General features: G+C 33.1%; 3 protein-coding genes across 4 annotated transcripts; 2 read left to right on the top strand and 1 right to left on the bottom strand.

The window, feature by feature from the left end:
* Positions 1-1484: 1484 nt before the first annotated feature.
* LOC139892886 (uncharacterized) lies at positions 1485-6008 on the top strand. Of its 2 annotated transcripts, none has more exons than XM_071876008.1 (12): positions 1485-1691; positions 1803-1858; positions 2912-2945; positions 3052-3150; positions 3243-3391; positions 3895-3933; positions 4054-4146; positions 4281-4379; positions 4583-4684; positions 5180-5263; positions 5413-5478; positions 5702-6008. In XM_071876008.1, the coding sequence occupies exons 1-12, from the start codon at positions 1613-1615 to the stop codon at positions 5783-5785; spliced, it is 984 nt and encodes a 327-aa protein (XP_071732109.1). In that variant the 5' UTR covers positions 1485-1612; the 3' UTR covers positions 5786-6008. The 2 variants fall into 2 exon arrangements, with proteins under 2 accessions (XP_071732109.1, XP_071732108.1); XM_071876007.1 differs by having other exon boundaries at positions 3231-3391.
* A 1067-nt stretch (positions 6009-7075) lies between these two features.
* LOC139892885 (ycf20-like protein) lies at positions 7076-10064 on the bottom strand. Its single transcript, XM_071876006.1, has 3 exons — positions 9988-10064; positions 9556-9728; positions 7076-7624 (listed from the first exon to the last, which is right to left on the bottom strand). The coding sequence occupies exons 2-3, from the start codon at positions 9726-9728 to the stop codon at positions 7159-7161; spliced, it is 639 nt and encodes a 212-aa protein (XP_071732107.1). The 5' UTR covers positions 9988-10064; the 3' UTR covers positions 7076-7158.
* A 188-nt stretch (positions 10065-10252) lies between these two features.
* On the top strand, positions 10253-13073 carry LOC139889571 (uncharacterized). Its single transcript, XM_071872516.1, has 6 exons — positions 10253-10388; positions 10467-10537; positions 11320-11368; positions 11481-11587; positions 12337-12419; positions 12857-13073. Exons 1-6 carry the CDS (start codon positions 10340-10342, stop codon positions 13071-13073), a joined length of 576 nt encoding a protein of 191 aa, XP_071728617.1. The 5' UTR covers positions 10253-10339.
* The last annotated feature ends 695 nt before the right edge of the window (positions 13074-13768 follow it).

Below are 13768 nucleotides of genomic sequence, written 5' to 3'. Positions count from 1 at the left end.
ACGAAAAAAAAAATTTGCTTCCCCCCGATTGGTTACTTCCCCATTGATCCTGCCCCTATATATATATATATATATATATATATATATATATATATATATATATATATATATATATATATATATATATATATATATATATATATATATATATATATGGGCAGGATCAATGGGGAAGTAACCAATCGGGGGGAAGCGGGGGGAGGCAAATTTTTTTTTTTTTTTTTGTTTTTTTTGAATTTTTTTTTCCGGCGTCAAGATCACACGAAAATATGAACATTTAGAAGAGACACTTCGTGATGAATGTTATTATTTATGCGCGAAAACGATCGACAAAAATAACATTCAAGATAATATTGTTCGTGAAGAATATGAACGTTTTTTTCTTCATGTTTTGTGAAGTAAAATTTAGCCCGATTTAGAGTTTAGAGTTTAGGGTTTAGGGTTTAGGGTTTGGTGTTTTGGGTTTATTCCATAAACCCAAAACACCAAACCCTAAACCCTAAACTCTAAACTCTAAATCGGGCTAAATTTAAATTAAACCCAAAACACCAAACCCTAAACCCTAAACCCTAAACTCTAAACCGTTCGTGTTAAAAACTCAATCTAAATCCTAAATCTAAACCCTAAATCTAAACCCTAAACTCTAAATTTCTAAACCCTAATATCTAAACCCTATAAACCCTAATATCTAAACCCCAATAGCTAAAACCTCAAAATACGCTCGAAAAACACGATAATTGTTATATATTACGTCTTCGAGCGTTTTTCCGCAAAAATAAAAACATTTATCACAAAGTGTCTCTACTAAATGTTCATATTTTCATCTCATCTATAATGTTCGTGAACAAAGTATTTTCAAAAAACGAAAAAAAAAAAAAAATTACTTCTCCCCGCTTCCCCCGATTGGTTACTTCCTTCTTGATCCTACCCATATATATATATATATATATATATATATATATATATATATATATATATATATATATATATATATATATATATATATATATATTGTATCTTTCACAATAATTCAATTATTGTAAAAGTTTATTGTATCTTTCACAATAATTCTACAATAATTTTACATCATTAATATTTTTATTGAATATAATTATCAAACAAGACCTAATTTCATTTGAATCATTCATATTATAAATAATATATATATATATATATATATATATATATATATATATATATATATATATATATATATATATATATATTGTATCTTTCACAATAATTCAATTATTGTAAAAGTTTATTGTATCTTTCACAATAATTCTACAATAATTTTACATCATTAATATTTTTATTGAATATAATTATCAAACAAGACCTAATTTCATTTGAATCATTCATATTATAAATAACTATCAATCATTTAATTTTATATTCATTTTTCAATTTCAATTAATTAATAATAAATTTAATATTTAAATATTAAACACATATCACAAGAAATGCATCGACCCTGGAAATAATGTTAGGCGGTTAAAACGAACCTTCGCATGAATCTGGACTTTTGTAAACATGGATACTACACTTTACAGTTCATAATCAAATTATATACAATCAGTCAAGTGCTTAACCTTGAAAAATTGGAAACATAATGCTACTACCAATCATCATTTCTTCAGTATTCGTTGCCCTAATTGTTACTTTATCTCACAAATTCATCACTGGCGATGGTAATTATTACAATCAAAATTAAAATTTCAGTTGTTCGTTTTTAATTTATTAATATTGAATTATACTACAGTAGTTCACAACAATAATTCGTTGATTTGTGTTTTCGGTAGGTGATTTCACGTTGCTGTCAAAAGGAAAAGTAAAACGCGAAAGTTTTCAAGATAAGGTGTTTGATTGTTTGTAATTTTTAGTTTAAATTACATTTGTGTTTCTGATTTTATATTAGTGTAAAGCTTGCTGCATAAACTTAGGGTTTTAAAACGCATAATTAAATATTTTCTGAGTGTAAAATGATCTGAAATTTGATTAGTATACTATGGAATTAATGTGAAAGAATTTGCTATAAATTGTTCGAACTTGTATCTGCTTCGACTTAAACTTTGCCAATTTTGATATGAAAGGTATAGTTCAGGGCGATCTGCACATAATTCTTTCTTTAAAGGCAAGTTGTCGGCATCATCCAGAGGGTATTAACCATCTTCGAGATCATTTGCCACGCACGCACGCACTTTCGGAGGAAACCCGAATCGCATTGCAGGAACCCGATCCTTAAACCATCCAGAGGGGCGGGCGGACCGGGTTTGAATTGTGAATTGAACCGGGAGAAAACCCCCTCGAGGTCAATCTAGAGCTCCATATTTCTGGCAGATTAATTAAGAGAGTGAGCTGAGTGAGGCTCGCACTCACGACCTTAACCTCAGCCTCAAACGCAAGGAATGAGGCTCGAACTGCACGTAATAATAGTTGTAGTTTGCTGCACCTTTGATTTCCCTCAAATCAATAGTTTTAATTTTAATTTTAATATTATTTAGAAAATAAGTGCTAGGTGTAGTTTGTGTAGTACTAAAATTTAAGTGCTAGAATCAGAAATAACTTAATGTTTGTTTCTAGGTCGTGTGCTTTATCCGCTTATGTTTTGTCTGCTGCTGAGAATGCAACAATTTGGTTCTTCATAGTTTTATATATTTAATAAGTAGTTAATGGTCACGGGATAACCCGTACATCCGGGTACTCCTTGCCGGTAGACTGAACAGGGAGAACCTTATCCGTTTGTTTTCTTTTTTACTATTTCCGGAACGCTGAGACTACACTATCTATCTGCGTAGTTGTAAATTGTTATAGGTTTAATGGTTTTGATATTGATTTCTTCAAATACATTTATGAGTTTCTTTTGTTTGAGAATATTTCACCTGAGTTTTGTTATTTGAATGAACAATAGGTTGTTTGGATCACTGGAGCAAGTCGGGGAATTGGTAATTTAAATTATTAGCTTTTGATTATTATTCTTGCCAGTTATTTCGCCACAACTTGTAAATCGTTGAATTTGTTGCGTGATTATTTTGCCATTCTTGCATGCAGGTGAAGTTCTTGCTAAGCAACTTGCAACTTTAGGGGCTAAGATAATAATTTCTGCAAGAAATGAGTCAGAATTGGAAAGGGTTAAAAAAGAAATTTCTGGTAGGTGCTATCATAATTTTGGCTGCTTAATTGTATGAATGCTTTGGTGTCCTTTTATATAATTTTTATGAAAATTACAGATTTGAATTTAGGAATTAATGGACCTGAAAGGGTGGAGATATTACGTCTAGATTTGAGTTCTGGTGAAGATTCAATTAGAGAGGTTGTTGAAAGAGCTGTGTCTTTATTTGATGGAGTAGGTGTGGATTATGTGATCCATAATGCAGCTTTTGAACGACCTGTAAGTTAGGTTATCAAGTACTAAACTGTGCAATTTATATTTCCCCCCCCTGTATATGGAGAATGCACCATGTTTTAACCCTGTTACAAATCAGTAAATTTTGGTTATGCTTAATCTCTAACGGGCCAAATTGTCAAAAGTAAACGAAGAATAAATAAAAATTGCCTACGAAGGAAACTCGTTGAAAGTTTATAGTGTGTATTATTAATGCATATATCCTCATATATTGATTTATTATAAATAAAACTCTTAGTACTCATTGTAATTATATAGTTTATGTAATCATCCCAACTTTAGTACACTATTTAAAACATAAATATAAAATTTTGAAGCAAAATACTTTCTTCTCAACCCACTTCTACACATAGTAGAATGGCCCATTTGACCCAACCCGCATATCTTGCCACTTTTAGTTTTGGGTTTTTTTTTTTTTTTATATATATAACAAAAGGTACCTCCACTACTAACACATTGCTCCTTTCCCTGTTTTGTTCTTGTTGCAGAAATCGACAGCACTTGAGGTACCTGAAGCAAGTCTCAAGGTATCACGTATTGATATTGTTAGATAATTTGATTTAATATTTGTTAATTTTTGCATTTATCTTTCACTGCGATTGGGTAGATCTTGAAGTAAATTGTTTTTTTTTTTTTTTTTAAATTAGGCAACGCTTGATGTAAATGTTATTGGGCCGATATCTCTTACGCGACTGCTGCTCCCTCACATGTTAAAGAGAGGTAGAGGACACTTCGTTGTGGTATGTTTAGATCAACATAGTGTCTTCTTCTAGTTCTTGTACTTAAAAAATATTATTATTGCTATTTCTTTCTTTATTTTTCATTTTCCTCTCTTTTTTCATTTTATAATTTGGTAGTCCTTTTGTATTTACAGATGAGTAGTGCTGCAGGTAAGACTCCTGCACCAGGGCAATCAGTCTATTCCGCATCAAAATTTGCATTAAATGGCTACTTCCATTCTTTGCGGTCAGAGGTATACAAAAGGCACATGAGCAAGAAATTTTTTTAACACAAAATAGTCTCTCCTTTTTTCTTTATATAGCAGATAAATAGTTAGGTTGCCTATCTTTGATTATGGCAGTGCTGATGCAATTGATAGGGACCACTAGAAATTGTATGAATGTTAGAAGTACGAGTTTCAAGTCTTGTTACTTCACATTTTTCTTTCCATTTCAGCTTTACCAAAAGGGAATCATGGTAACGGTTGTTTGTCCTGGGCCAATAGAGACCTCAAGTGCACCTGATATGAGCACCTCAGGACAAAAGGGAGTCAAGGAGGTTAGTTTCAACTGTAATGATATCCACATGGCGTTATTGAGGTGTAATGCCACGATAGTATTTTCATAATATATAATAGTTAATGATGGCTTGTAGTTAATGTACCTTATAAATTACTCTATAAATAGGTAAGAGTACTATTTCCACATAGAAATTACTCTATAAATAGGGACTGGGGAAGTTAAGTATTATGCTTGATTTCATTATCAAATAAGTTCAGAACATGACTTGTTGACACACTTACACTAGTTAGCGTGTTAAAATATGAGTACGATAATCATACTGATACAGTAATAATTAAACATTTACAATAAAATGATCTTGGACATTGTATGCAAATAAATACATTTGCGTGACATTTGAACAATCTGACCCATTTCCTTTTTAGGTATATATTTGACCTCTTTAAGATAAAACATAACCCAATTGACTCGTTCGTCAATAAATGAGTAAAGACATGAGATATCTGATGCTAACACTGTTTAATCTCATCAGAAACGAGTATCATCAGAGAGATGTGCAGAGCTTACACTAGTTGCTGCAAGCCATGGGTTAAAAGAAGCTTGGATATCATATCAGGTACCTTTTTTGAGTGTCACCAACACATTATTATTCACCGGCACCTTTTAAGTTCAATAACGTTTCTGCTCGAATCCTTAATTTCTGAACGTTATCATCCGTTTTATGTATAAACATAGAATTTTATCATTGTTCTGTTATTGTTGCAGCCTGTGCTTGGTGTTATGTACCTGGTGCAATACATGCCATCTGTTGGATTTTGGCTTATGGACAAGGTAATGTTCATGTCTTATCATCAGTTTTTATGTATGAAAATGTTACAAGCTTGTTAAATTTAGCACAACATAGTCAATTAAAATGACTTGCACATCATAGTCAAAATCAAAAATCTCATTATTGGTAATTCTCATTTATCAGGTTGTCTCCAAAGTCAAAATTATGTTCGACATAAACCCATTATAGTTTCTCACTCTTTTATCATTGATAAACTGACTTCAGATTGGCGCAAAACGAGTAGTAGTAGCTAGACAAAAGGGCAATACATATTCGATGAATCTACTCTTCGGTCGAAAACAGGAATAAGTCTTTTCTTACTAACAGACGCATAATGGATCAACAATTTGGATACCCAATAAATTGTATGGATCTCAGGGGGATCTTCCTTCAAAGTTACAATCATTATCTTCATTCTCTTGCTTCATATTGTCAATCATATTGTAATAGTTGCTTGTTAATACTAAGGACTTGAAGAACTATTTTTTTTAACTGCAGAATCTAAGAAACAACTAGCAAGATGCTAGAAGAAAGATTATAATGTGCTTAAAAGCCCAGTGTCACAATTATAAACTACATGACCTGTCACTATATCAAGAAAAGGCAAAAAGACGAATACAATAAAAAATGTCACTTTTCTTCACTAAAGAAAAATTAAAGATTTCCTCACTACGAAGAATAAAAATTGATGCTGTTACGAAATCAAAGCTACCGTGGAAGATTTTAGGTAATTTATATACTATAGATGCATCGATAATAATTCTTTCCGTAGGCACGCTCATCTGGACGAAACAAAGTGGAATATCACCATCAAATTTGGTTCAAATGGGAGCCTCCATTGAAAACTTAGAATGTAATATCGCCACATGAGGATAAACCAGTTGAAAAGGAATCTTGAAAACACTTGGTTAAAGATTTGGGTAGGGGTGAGGAATAATCAATTAGGCAGACAAGTTCCTGCAGCCATCAACCATGTTCATCATATGTTATGTTATTATATTACTCCGATGTTAAGCTTGGATCTTGTATCGTTTTCCAGAAGACAATTGAAGCGAGAGCGCAAGATTAGTTAACGGTGCAGATCAATTTTATCTGTAATTTATTTTGAGACGATGAAACGTATAAGGACGTCAAAAGTTACCTAAGAACTATGTCTCTTCATATCCAAGTTTAGTGCTCTACTCCTCCATGTGATAGTTTCACATTTGCAATCTTCATTTTAAACAGCTTTTGGAGTTTATACAATATCTATTTCCCAGAAAAATTAATAATACTACTAACTAGAACATTTTCTGATTGCATTTTGATTTACTTTTTGTTGGAATTGTCATTGTTATGTTATGAATATCAACCACAACAAAGTATTCATATAACATAGCTTTCAAAACAAAATTTTATATTTCATTTCCCCTTCAAGATAAGGCATACAATGTTTCCTTGAGATAAGAATTCAAATCTGTGTCTTTTATGAGCTCGAGCTAAGATTCCAGAACTCTATTTAGTAAACGGGTAACCGGATAATATTTTTCCTTTGTACAATAGTCGGTTATATGTATATATACCTAAAAATTTTGCTCAGCCTATTAGAAGACTTTATTAAAATTCAAAATTGGAAATTAGGAGTTGAATGCTAAAAAATAATAAGAACATAATTACTTTGGGGCAAACCAATATGGCAAAGATTAACTGCCTAACTTAAAAGCATCTACAAACAGACCCAAACAAACACCAGCTTTCCAATAGTTTACCATCACTATCAGTGACTCGAATCTCTTGCTACTGCTATTGCTACTACTAGATACAGATTTCGACTTCTTATACATAAGCATACCTATCCCTTCAATAGCGGCCACCACGACACCCGCCACTAAAACGTCCCAGTCCCCCGTTTGACCGAGGATGGTGGCTAGTGCGTTTGCGGTATAGAAACCGAGGAGTAGAAGAAATACCTTCATGGGGAAGTTCTTTCTAGCTGAGTTTAGCTTGGCTAGTAGCTGTCTTGACCCTGCGGTTACTAGGCGGCCCAATCTTGTTTGACCCAGCCCAGAGGGTGTGTCGCCATTGATGCTTTCTTGGTCACCATTGTTTGGTAAACCACCGGTGTTTAAAGCAAAAGCCATTTTCCAACTATGTTGTCGTCGCGGGAAACTGTTGCAAAGAATGGACCACACTAGGGTTAATATTTAGAGAGATAATTTTAGTACAATGTAAAAAAGGGTATAACCGACCCTCGGGCATTAGTACAATGTAGTTGTCATCGTCGGAAATGTTGCAGAGTCGACCACCCTAGGGTTTTTAGAGACTTGGGTTTAGTAATTAGTACAAGGTGGTTCCAGTTGATGTGGCTAACTGGGTGGGTTAGTAATGAGTCATAATGGCGTTCATTAGTACAGGTCAAACTCACTTTTGGCCATAGTTGTTAAGTGGGTGGGTTAGTACAGGCCAAACTCCTGTCAAAAATGATAAGAAACTAATATGAATTTAATAATAATCCTTTGAGAAATATAATTTACAAGGTTTTATGCATCAAAGTATCAAACTCACTTGGCCAAAGTTGCCAGAAACAGGGTTCACTTTGTTTTGGGTATGCAGAATCAGGTTTGTGGTGTTGACTAGGTGCCATGAATCCGATACGGGGAGTAGGTTCATTTCGTTTCGCTATCTGGTACGACGTACCATATAATTTGGAACATTGTACCCTATGAATGACAATAAATTTATCTATATCATATATGTAATATACAATATATATATATATATATATATATATATATATATATATATATATTATATATATATTCCAGAAAAAACTATTTTTAATATTCAACAAAATCTAATAAGCAATTCCAGAAAAGATAACCAATCAGATTCATTTTATTTGCATCGCAACAGTAGACATACTTTACTGGGAATCTGGAAAACCATTTTTAGTCACCAAGTATTAAAATTATCCTTTTCTTAATTTGGCGACCGTTAAACACTTTCAGCTGAACAAACTGAGACAATCTGATTTCGAAACGTGTTTCTTAAAATTTGGTTACAATGTTTCTTTCATCAAAACACTAACCCACCATCAATCGATTCGGAATCAAACCTTTCTGAAAAAGCTGGATTACTTTACGAATCCACGGTTCAGTGCATACCCGATTCGATTCAACCCAAATGGGTAGATTACCATCTGTATGTTTTACAGGATAGAAATTCAGAAACCTATGTATTCTGGGAAGCAGCTGATAACTGATAATACCTTCCCGCACCGACAACCACATTGCGTAATTTGGCAACAGACTAAATTTGCGTTTTCTTTTTATTGTACAATTATTGCGCTAGAATCTTAAAAAATTGTTATTGTTACTGTTTCTTTGTTTGTTGTTGTCTGAATTTAATTTTTAGTAGTATTAGTTTAATTTTTTGATATTTCTATAGCTGACTTTTGGTTTTGGAATTATTGCCTTCAGTTTTGGAGTAAGACACATGAAATTGAAAATATCCTTTTTTACACTTTTTAATAAGGGATTTTGACTATGTAAGCTTTGAGGAATTATACAGATGAAAACTAATTGGACATTTATGCTATAAAACTTAGTGATTTTTAGGAATTTTGTGTTTTGAGTTTTCCATACACAACTATCAAACCAGACAACCAATTTAGAAAAGAGACATCAATACCTAAGCTCATACCCATAATCATTCCCACTCATACCTATTCCCATTCCCCTAATCATTCCCAACAACAAACCAAACACGATATGCATCCAAAGAACAACGTTCTTATGCATATACCACACACATTGTGGTTGTTGAATTTCTCATTGACGAAACTCGTTTTGTATGCATTTTCTTATCTTAGTAGATTCCAGATATACTCTAAAAAATAGATCTCGGTACTAGGAACAAGCGTAAGAAATGAAAGAAAAACATCTATATTTCCTTATTAACCTTTAACCGCACGACCACACATATCATCAAGAAGTTGAAGAAATAGAAACTACATAACTACAAAACCTTACTCAAGTGATATGTGAAATGCTCAACCACTAAAGCAAATTAACATATCATATGGTTGATAAATCAATTACCTTTCGCAACGGAATGGCAATAAGCTTGTGAATAAGCTATGCTTATCTTTCCTTTGAAACACTGAATCACAATTTTCCTTAGCAATGGGACGTGAAGATGTTTCATCAATTTCATTCACAATTTTAGAGAATGAACAATACTTCAGCCCTAAGATTTGAATTCCACAAGCCATCTACAGTCCAAACAACACATCAAATATCAATAACACACACATACACACAAGTATCAGCACCTAAAATGTTAGGTTTTAAGATTAAGCAATGAAATAAAAGTGTAATCAACACAAATTTGTGAGAACTAAAGTGGTAATTTCAAATTTGAAAGAAACAAACTAGGGTTTACGAATGCGAAAACGGCGATAGAAACAATGAGAGCAAATTTCAGCATAAAATGGTAATAATACAAAGTACGGTTATTAAACGATAACTCACATGGAGCGGCAAAAATGGCGAGGATAATCGATCGATGGAGCAACAGAGTTAGTTTCACAAAGGATTTTTCATTTTGTGAATGAAGGTGAAAGTTTGGGTGACAAAAGAAAAATTGTCAACTAATTTTTCTAAATTTTCCTACTTTGCAAAACGGCCCTTATGAATTATTTAATTACGTATTGCTCCCCTGATCTATTAAAAAGTCGCGATTTACTATTTTTCGTTTAATAATAATAGAATAATCAAAATTTCGTACAAAGTTTGTAGGAAGAAGGGTTAGGTTTCCGTTTCCCAAACAACGCATACTCAAAATCAGTAATTTCGTATCGACGGCGAAAATATCACCTGAATTATGGCCGGAAGAGAAGTCCGGGAATACACAAATCTTTCTGATCCAAAGGGTAAATAAAATTCCATTAATTTCCCCCAAATTTTAAAGTTTTAATTTTTGTTTGATTGTTTTTGTATGTGAATTGTAGATAAAAAATCAGGAAAGGGGAAAGATAGAATTGATGAAGAAGATATAACTTTTCAACGAATGGTTGCGAAGGTTAGCGAATCCTGTTTACCCTTTTATTAATTTTACTTTTGTTATTTGTGATTGTTTTGTATGTATATGTGCTTACATTTAACCTATATCGCTATAAAATTAGGGTTTTTTTAGTTGTAACTGTATGTGATTTTTTTTTTTTTTTTTTTTTTTTTTTTTTTTTTTTTGTATACGTTTGTCCATGTGTATATTGCATTCGGCTAGAAGCTACAGCTACCAACACTTTAACATAAACTAAAACATAAATTTAATCCGAGTTTATTGAAGATTTTATGTGAATGACTATTGAAGATGATAGATGAGGATAGTGGGGAAATTTAAACAATAAAGGTAGAAGGTTTTTCCCTGTTTGGCTACCCAGGAGTACGAGTAATCCGACCCCATACTGATGTATGCAGCAGGGTTACTCCCTAGCTGTTTCCAACCATTCCCTAGCCACCACAAAATATTAACCTCAAACCTCTTGCAAGGAACTCAAGGGCCCCAACCACTGGGCTATCTTGGGATGGTTATAGTGGGGAAATGTTTAAAGGATATACTATTACTAGTATTCGGCACTTGATTCTGATGAACCGAAGTGTAAAAACATAACGATTTAAACGTTGGGAAAACGTGATGAAACTGTTAATAGATGTATAGTAGTTTACATGGACATCCATATCACATTGAATTTGCATTTACTGTATTAAATTGATGAATAATAATGTGGTTTTAGACAGTTATTCTGATAACATGCCCTGCAGGGATCCTGGCTTGTCCGATTGCTTGGTTAATGTACACAGATGCAAGAGGTAGCAGGTGAACGTGGTGGCTACCTTCATGGACGAGGCGGTATAATAAGAACTTTTTATTGCTTTTTTTTTTGTACTTTGTTTTCATATTGTTTAAATAGTTTTTATCATATTTAGTCGTTGTCGTGCTTTTCTTAAGTTTGAATTTGCAGCCTTGGATAGTGATGATCTGCTCTATCTCAAAGAGCAGATGGAAGCAGAAGAGGACGCAGAACGGTTATTACGTCGCACTGAAAAACGAGCTTTTGCTGCATTTAAAATATCCTTGAATTTGTCATAGGTTACTTGGTAATGGATCAGTGATGGGTTATGATGTCGCCATTGGTCACTCAAGTGACCTATATAACCAGTGAGCCTATGTTTTGTGACATCCATTATACTATGTTCTTAGAGTATATCAGTATTTAAAGTCCTCACTATGTTTTTATAAACATAAACATCTTTATGAAATAAAAGTATTTAAAGGTATATTCATTTTAAAACGGTATATATCGTAGAAGTCTGAGTTTTGTAAAAAAGGTATATGAACAAAGTAGTAGAGTGATTGAAAGCTGATTCTATAAGAACTCTTCTTGAATATAACCTGTAGGCATTTTGAATATTCAAGACTAGCCCTGTGCTACTTATAAATTGTGATATCTTGCATTGTGAAGTTTTTGCTAAGGAAACTTCATTGTATCGAAAATTTACCTTTAACTGAACCCATATCAACTACAAATTGAGATTTTGCGATTCACTTTTAAACGATGTTAGGATTAGCCCGATTAGGTTTGCATGCATATAAGGTCGTATGTGATATTTTTATAAAGTTGGGGCTTCTGAATTGCTAACACCTCTAGTAGTAGATATTCATAATAATAGATTTGGCTCATATTTCAATAGGGACAAAGTAAAGATAACCCCCGAGACCAAAATAAATCTTGACTAATGGGTCAAACAGTCAATTTGGGTTATTTACTGTATTACATCTACTCTTTATTATTTGTTTTATCTTTGACTCCTTGTAACAAAGCTGCAAGTATTGCTGATTCATCACCAGCTGTGATTCCATTGCCGCTTCGTGTTGAGCCAAAAGCAAAGACTGGAATAAGGTGCGTCCCGGTCTCTTTATATCTATATTTATACAGGTGGCGGTTTTGACCCATTTACTTACAAATGGGATGATTTGAATTGTGCATAACTAATAACGGTTCAATTTAGGTCACCCCATTTAAAGCACACAATCTTCAAAACTACATATTAGTTTATTATTATAATAATTTATTAATTATTAATTTTTACAAAAATAATGTTTTTCAAAAGAATAAAAAAATACGAGTAAGACGTTGCCTTGTTTTGATCCATACTAGGAAAAGAATTACTTACAACCTAAACCTGTTTTCACCCGTTACCCAACCAGCCAGACTTGTTACTTACAATCTAACTTGTTTTCACCTGTTACTTAACCTGCCCGATACACTTGCTTTATGAATTTTATACTGTTATCATATGTCTAAACAATTCTTGCCTGATGTAATGTTTTCGACAGACAACAAGATTTACTGAAAAAGTTAGTGGAAGTCAAACCAAAGCGACATAAGGTTTCAACTGAGCCTGTTCCATCTAAAAGTAATGTGCCGGTTGATACAGCAGATGAAAATCGGCCATTGAATCTGAACAAAGCAGATAATGAAGGTGTAAAAGTGACCAACCCCATTACAAGCCTGCTTGCAGCATATGAGAGTTCAGAAGATGATGAAGATTGATCGAGAGAGCAAGTGGTTTTTTGATGAAAAGCTTTGATTATATATATATGTTTTGTAATCGTAGCTTGAAGGTTAGCAGATACTTTTCGAAAGTGTTTTTTAATCAGTAACCATGGAAATCTGTACGGTTCTGTAAAGTCGTTTTGTTGCTGAATGATGATTTTGGTCTGCTAAGTTATTCATTTATATGAAAACACTTGATTTGGTCTAGTCTACTATAATTGTACTAGTACAATAGAATAGGATAGTTGTGCCTAAATTTTCACCCCCACCAAATTGGTGTTTGGATTTTATGTGGTGATAACATGTGCAGTGTTACCTAAACTGGTTTTTTAGATATAGAAGACAATGCATCTAATTGCATATGCAAGATTTTTAAAACTAGCTCTACTAGTAACAGGTTGTAAATTAGATCATGATGTGTAATGGTAGTTTCATTAGGTAGTTAGATGCAATTGTGTCCAACCCAGTTAGTCAAAAAACATGGATGGCCGCACTCAATATAAGGCCAAACCCGACATGACTTGTGCACATGATTCCGCCATATCTCAATGAAATGGAAACCATGTTAGGAAATGAAATTTGAGTGTCTCGATGAAATGGAATCCATGCTACCCGAGTCCTGAATACGGGTCTGTAAAACTTCTTCGAGACAATCCAGCTTTTAGGAAATAAATTCCACGGATCTTCTCAAG

This window comes from Rutidosis leptorrhynchoides, chromosome 2 (genome assembly GCF_046630445.1).
Source record: "Rutidosis leptorrhynchoides isolate AG116_Rl617_1_P2 chromosome 2, CSIRO_AGI_Rlap_v1, whole genome shotgun sequence".
Lineage (NCBI taxonomy): Eukaryota > Viridiplantae > Streptophyta > Magnoliopsida > Asterales > Asteraceae > Rutidosis > Rutidosis leptorrhynchoides.
The sequence above is the reverse complement of the archived record's forward strand: the minus strand, read 5'-3'. Positions and strand labels throughout refer to the sequence as shown.

Bases quoted from the DNA above. Each gene is read 5' to 3' on its own strand.
- LOC139892886 (XM_071876007.1), top strand. From the start codon at position 1,613: ATGCTACTACCAATCATCATTTCTTCAGTATTCGTTGCCCTAATTGTT. The intron at 1,859-2,911 runs GTGTTTGATTGT...AATGAACAATAG, and splicing joins GCGAAAGTTTTCAAGATAAG to GTTGTTTGGATCACTGGAGC. The intron at 4,685-5,179 runs GTTAGTTTCAAC...TAATCTCATCAG, and splicing joins GACAAAAGGGAGTCAAGGAG to AAACGAGTATCATCAGAGAG.
- LOC139892885 (XM_071876006.1), bottom strand. From the start codon at position 9,728: ATGGCTTGTGGAATTCAAATCTTAGGGCTGAAGTATTGTTCATTCTCT. The intron at 7,625-9,555 runs GTAATTGATTTA...TCTTTGCAACAG, and splicing joins TTGCCATTCCGTTGCGAAAG to TTTCCCGCGACGACAACATA.
- LOC139889571 (XM_071872516.1), top strand. From the start codon at position 10,340: ATGGCCGGAAGAGAAGTCCGGGAATACACAAATCTTTCTGATCCAAAG. The intron at 10,389-10,466 runs GTAAATAAAATT...TGTGAATTGTAG, and splicing joins AAATCTTTCTGATCCAAAGG to ATAAAAAATCAGGAAAGGGG. The intron at 11,369-11,480 runs GTATAATAAGAA...TTGAATTTGCAG, and splicing joins CTACCTTCATGGACGAGGCG to CCTTGGATAGTGATGATCTG.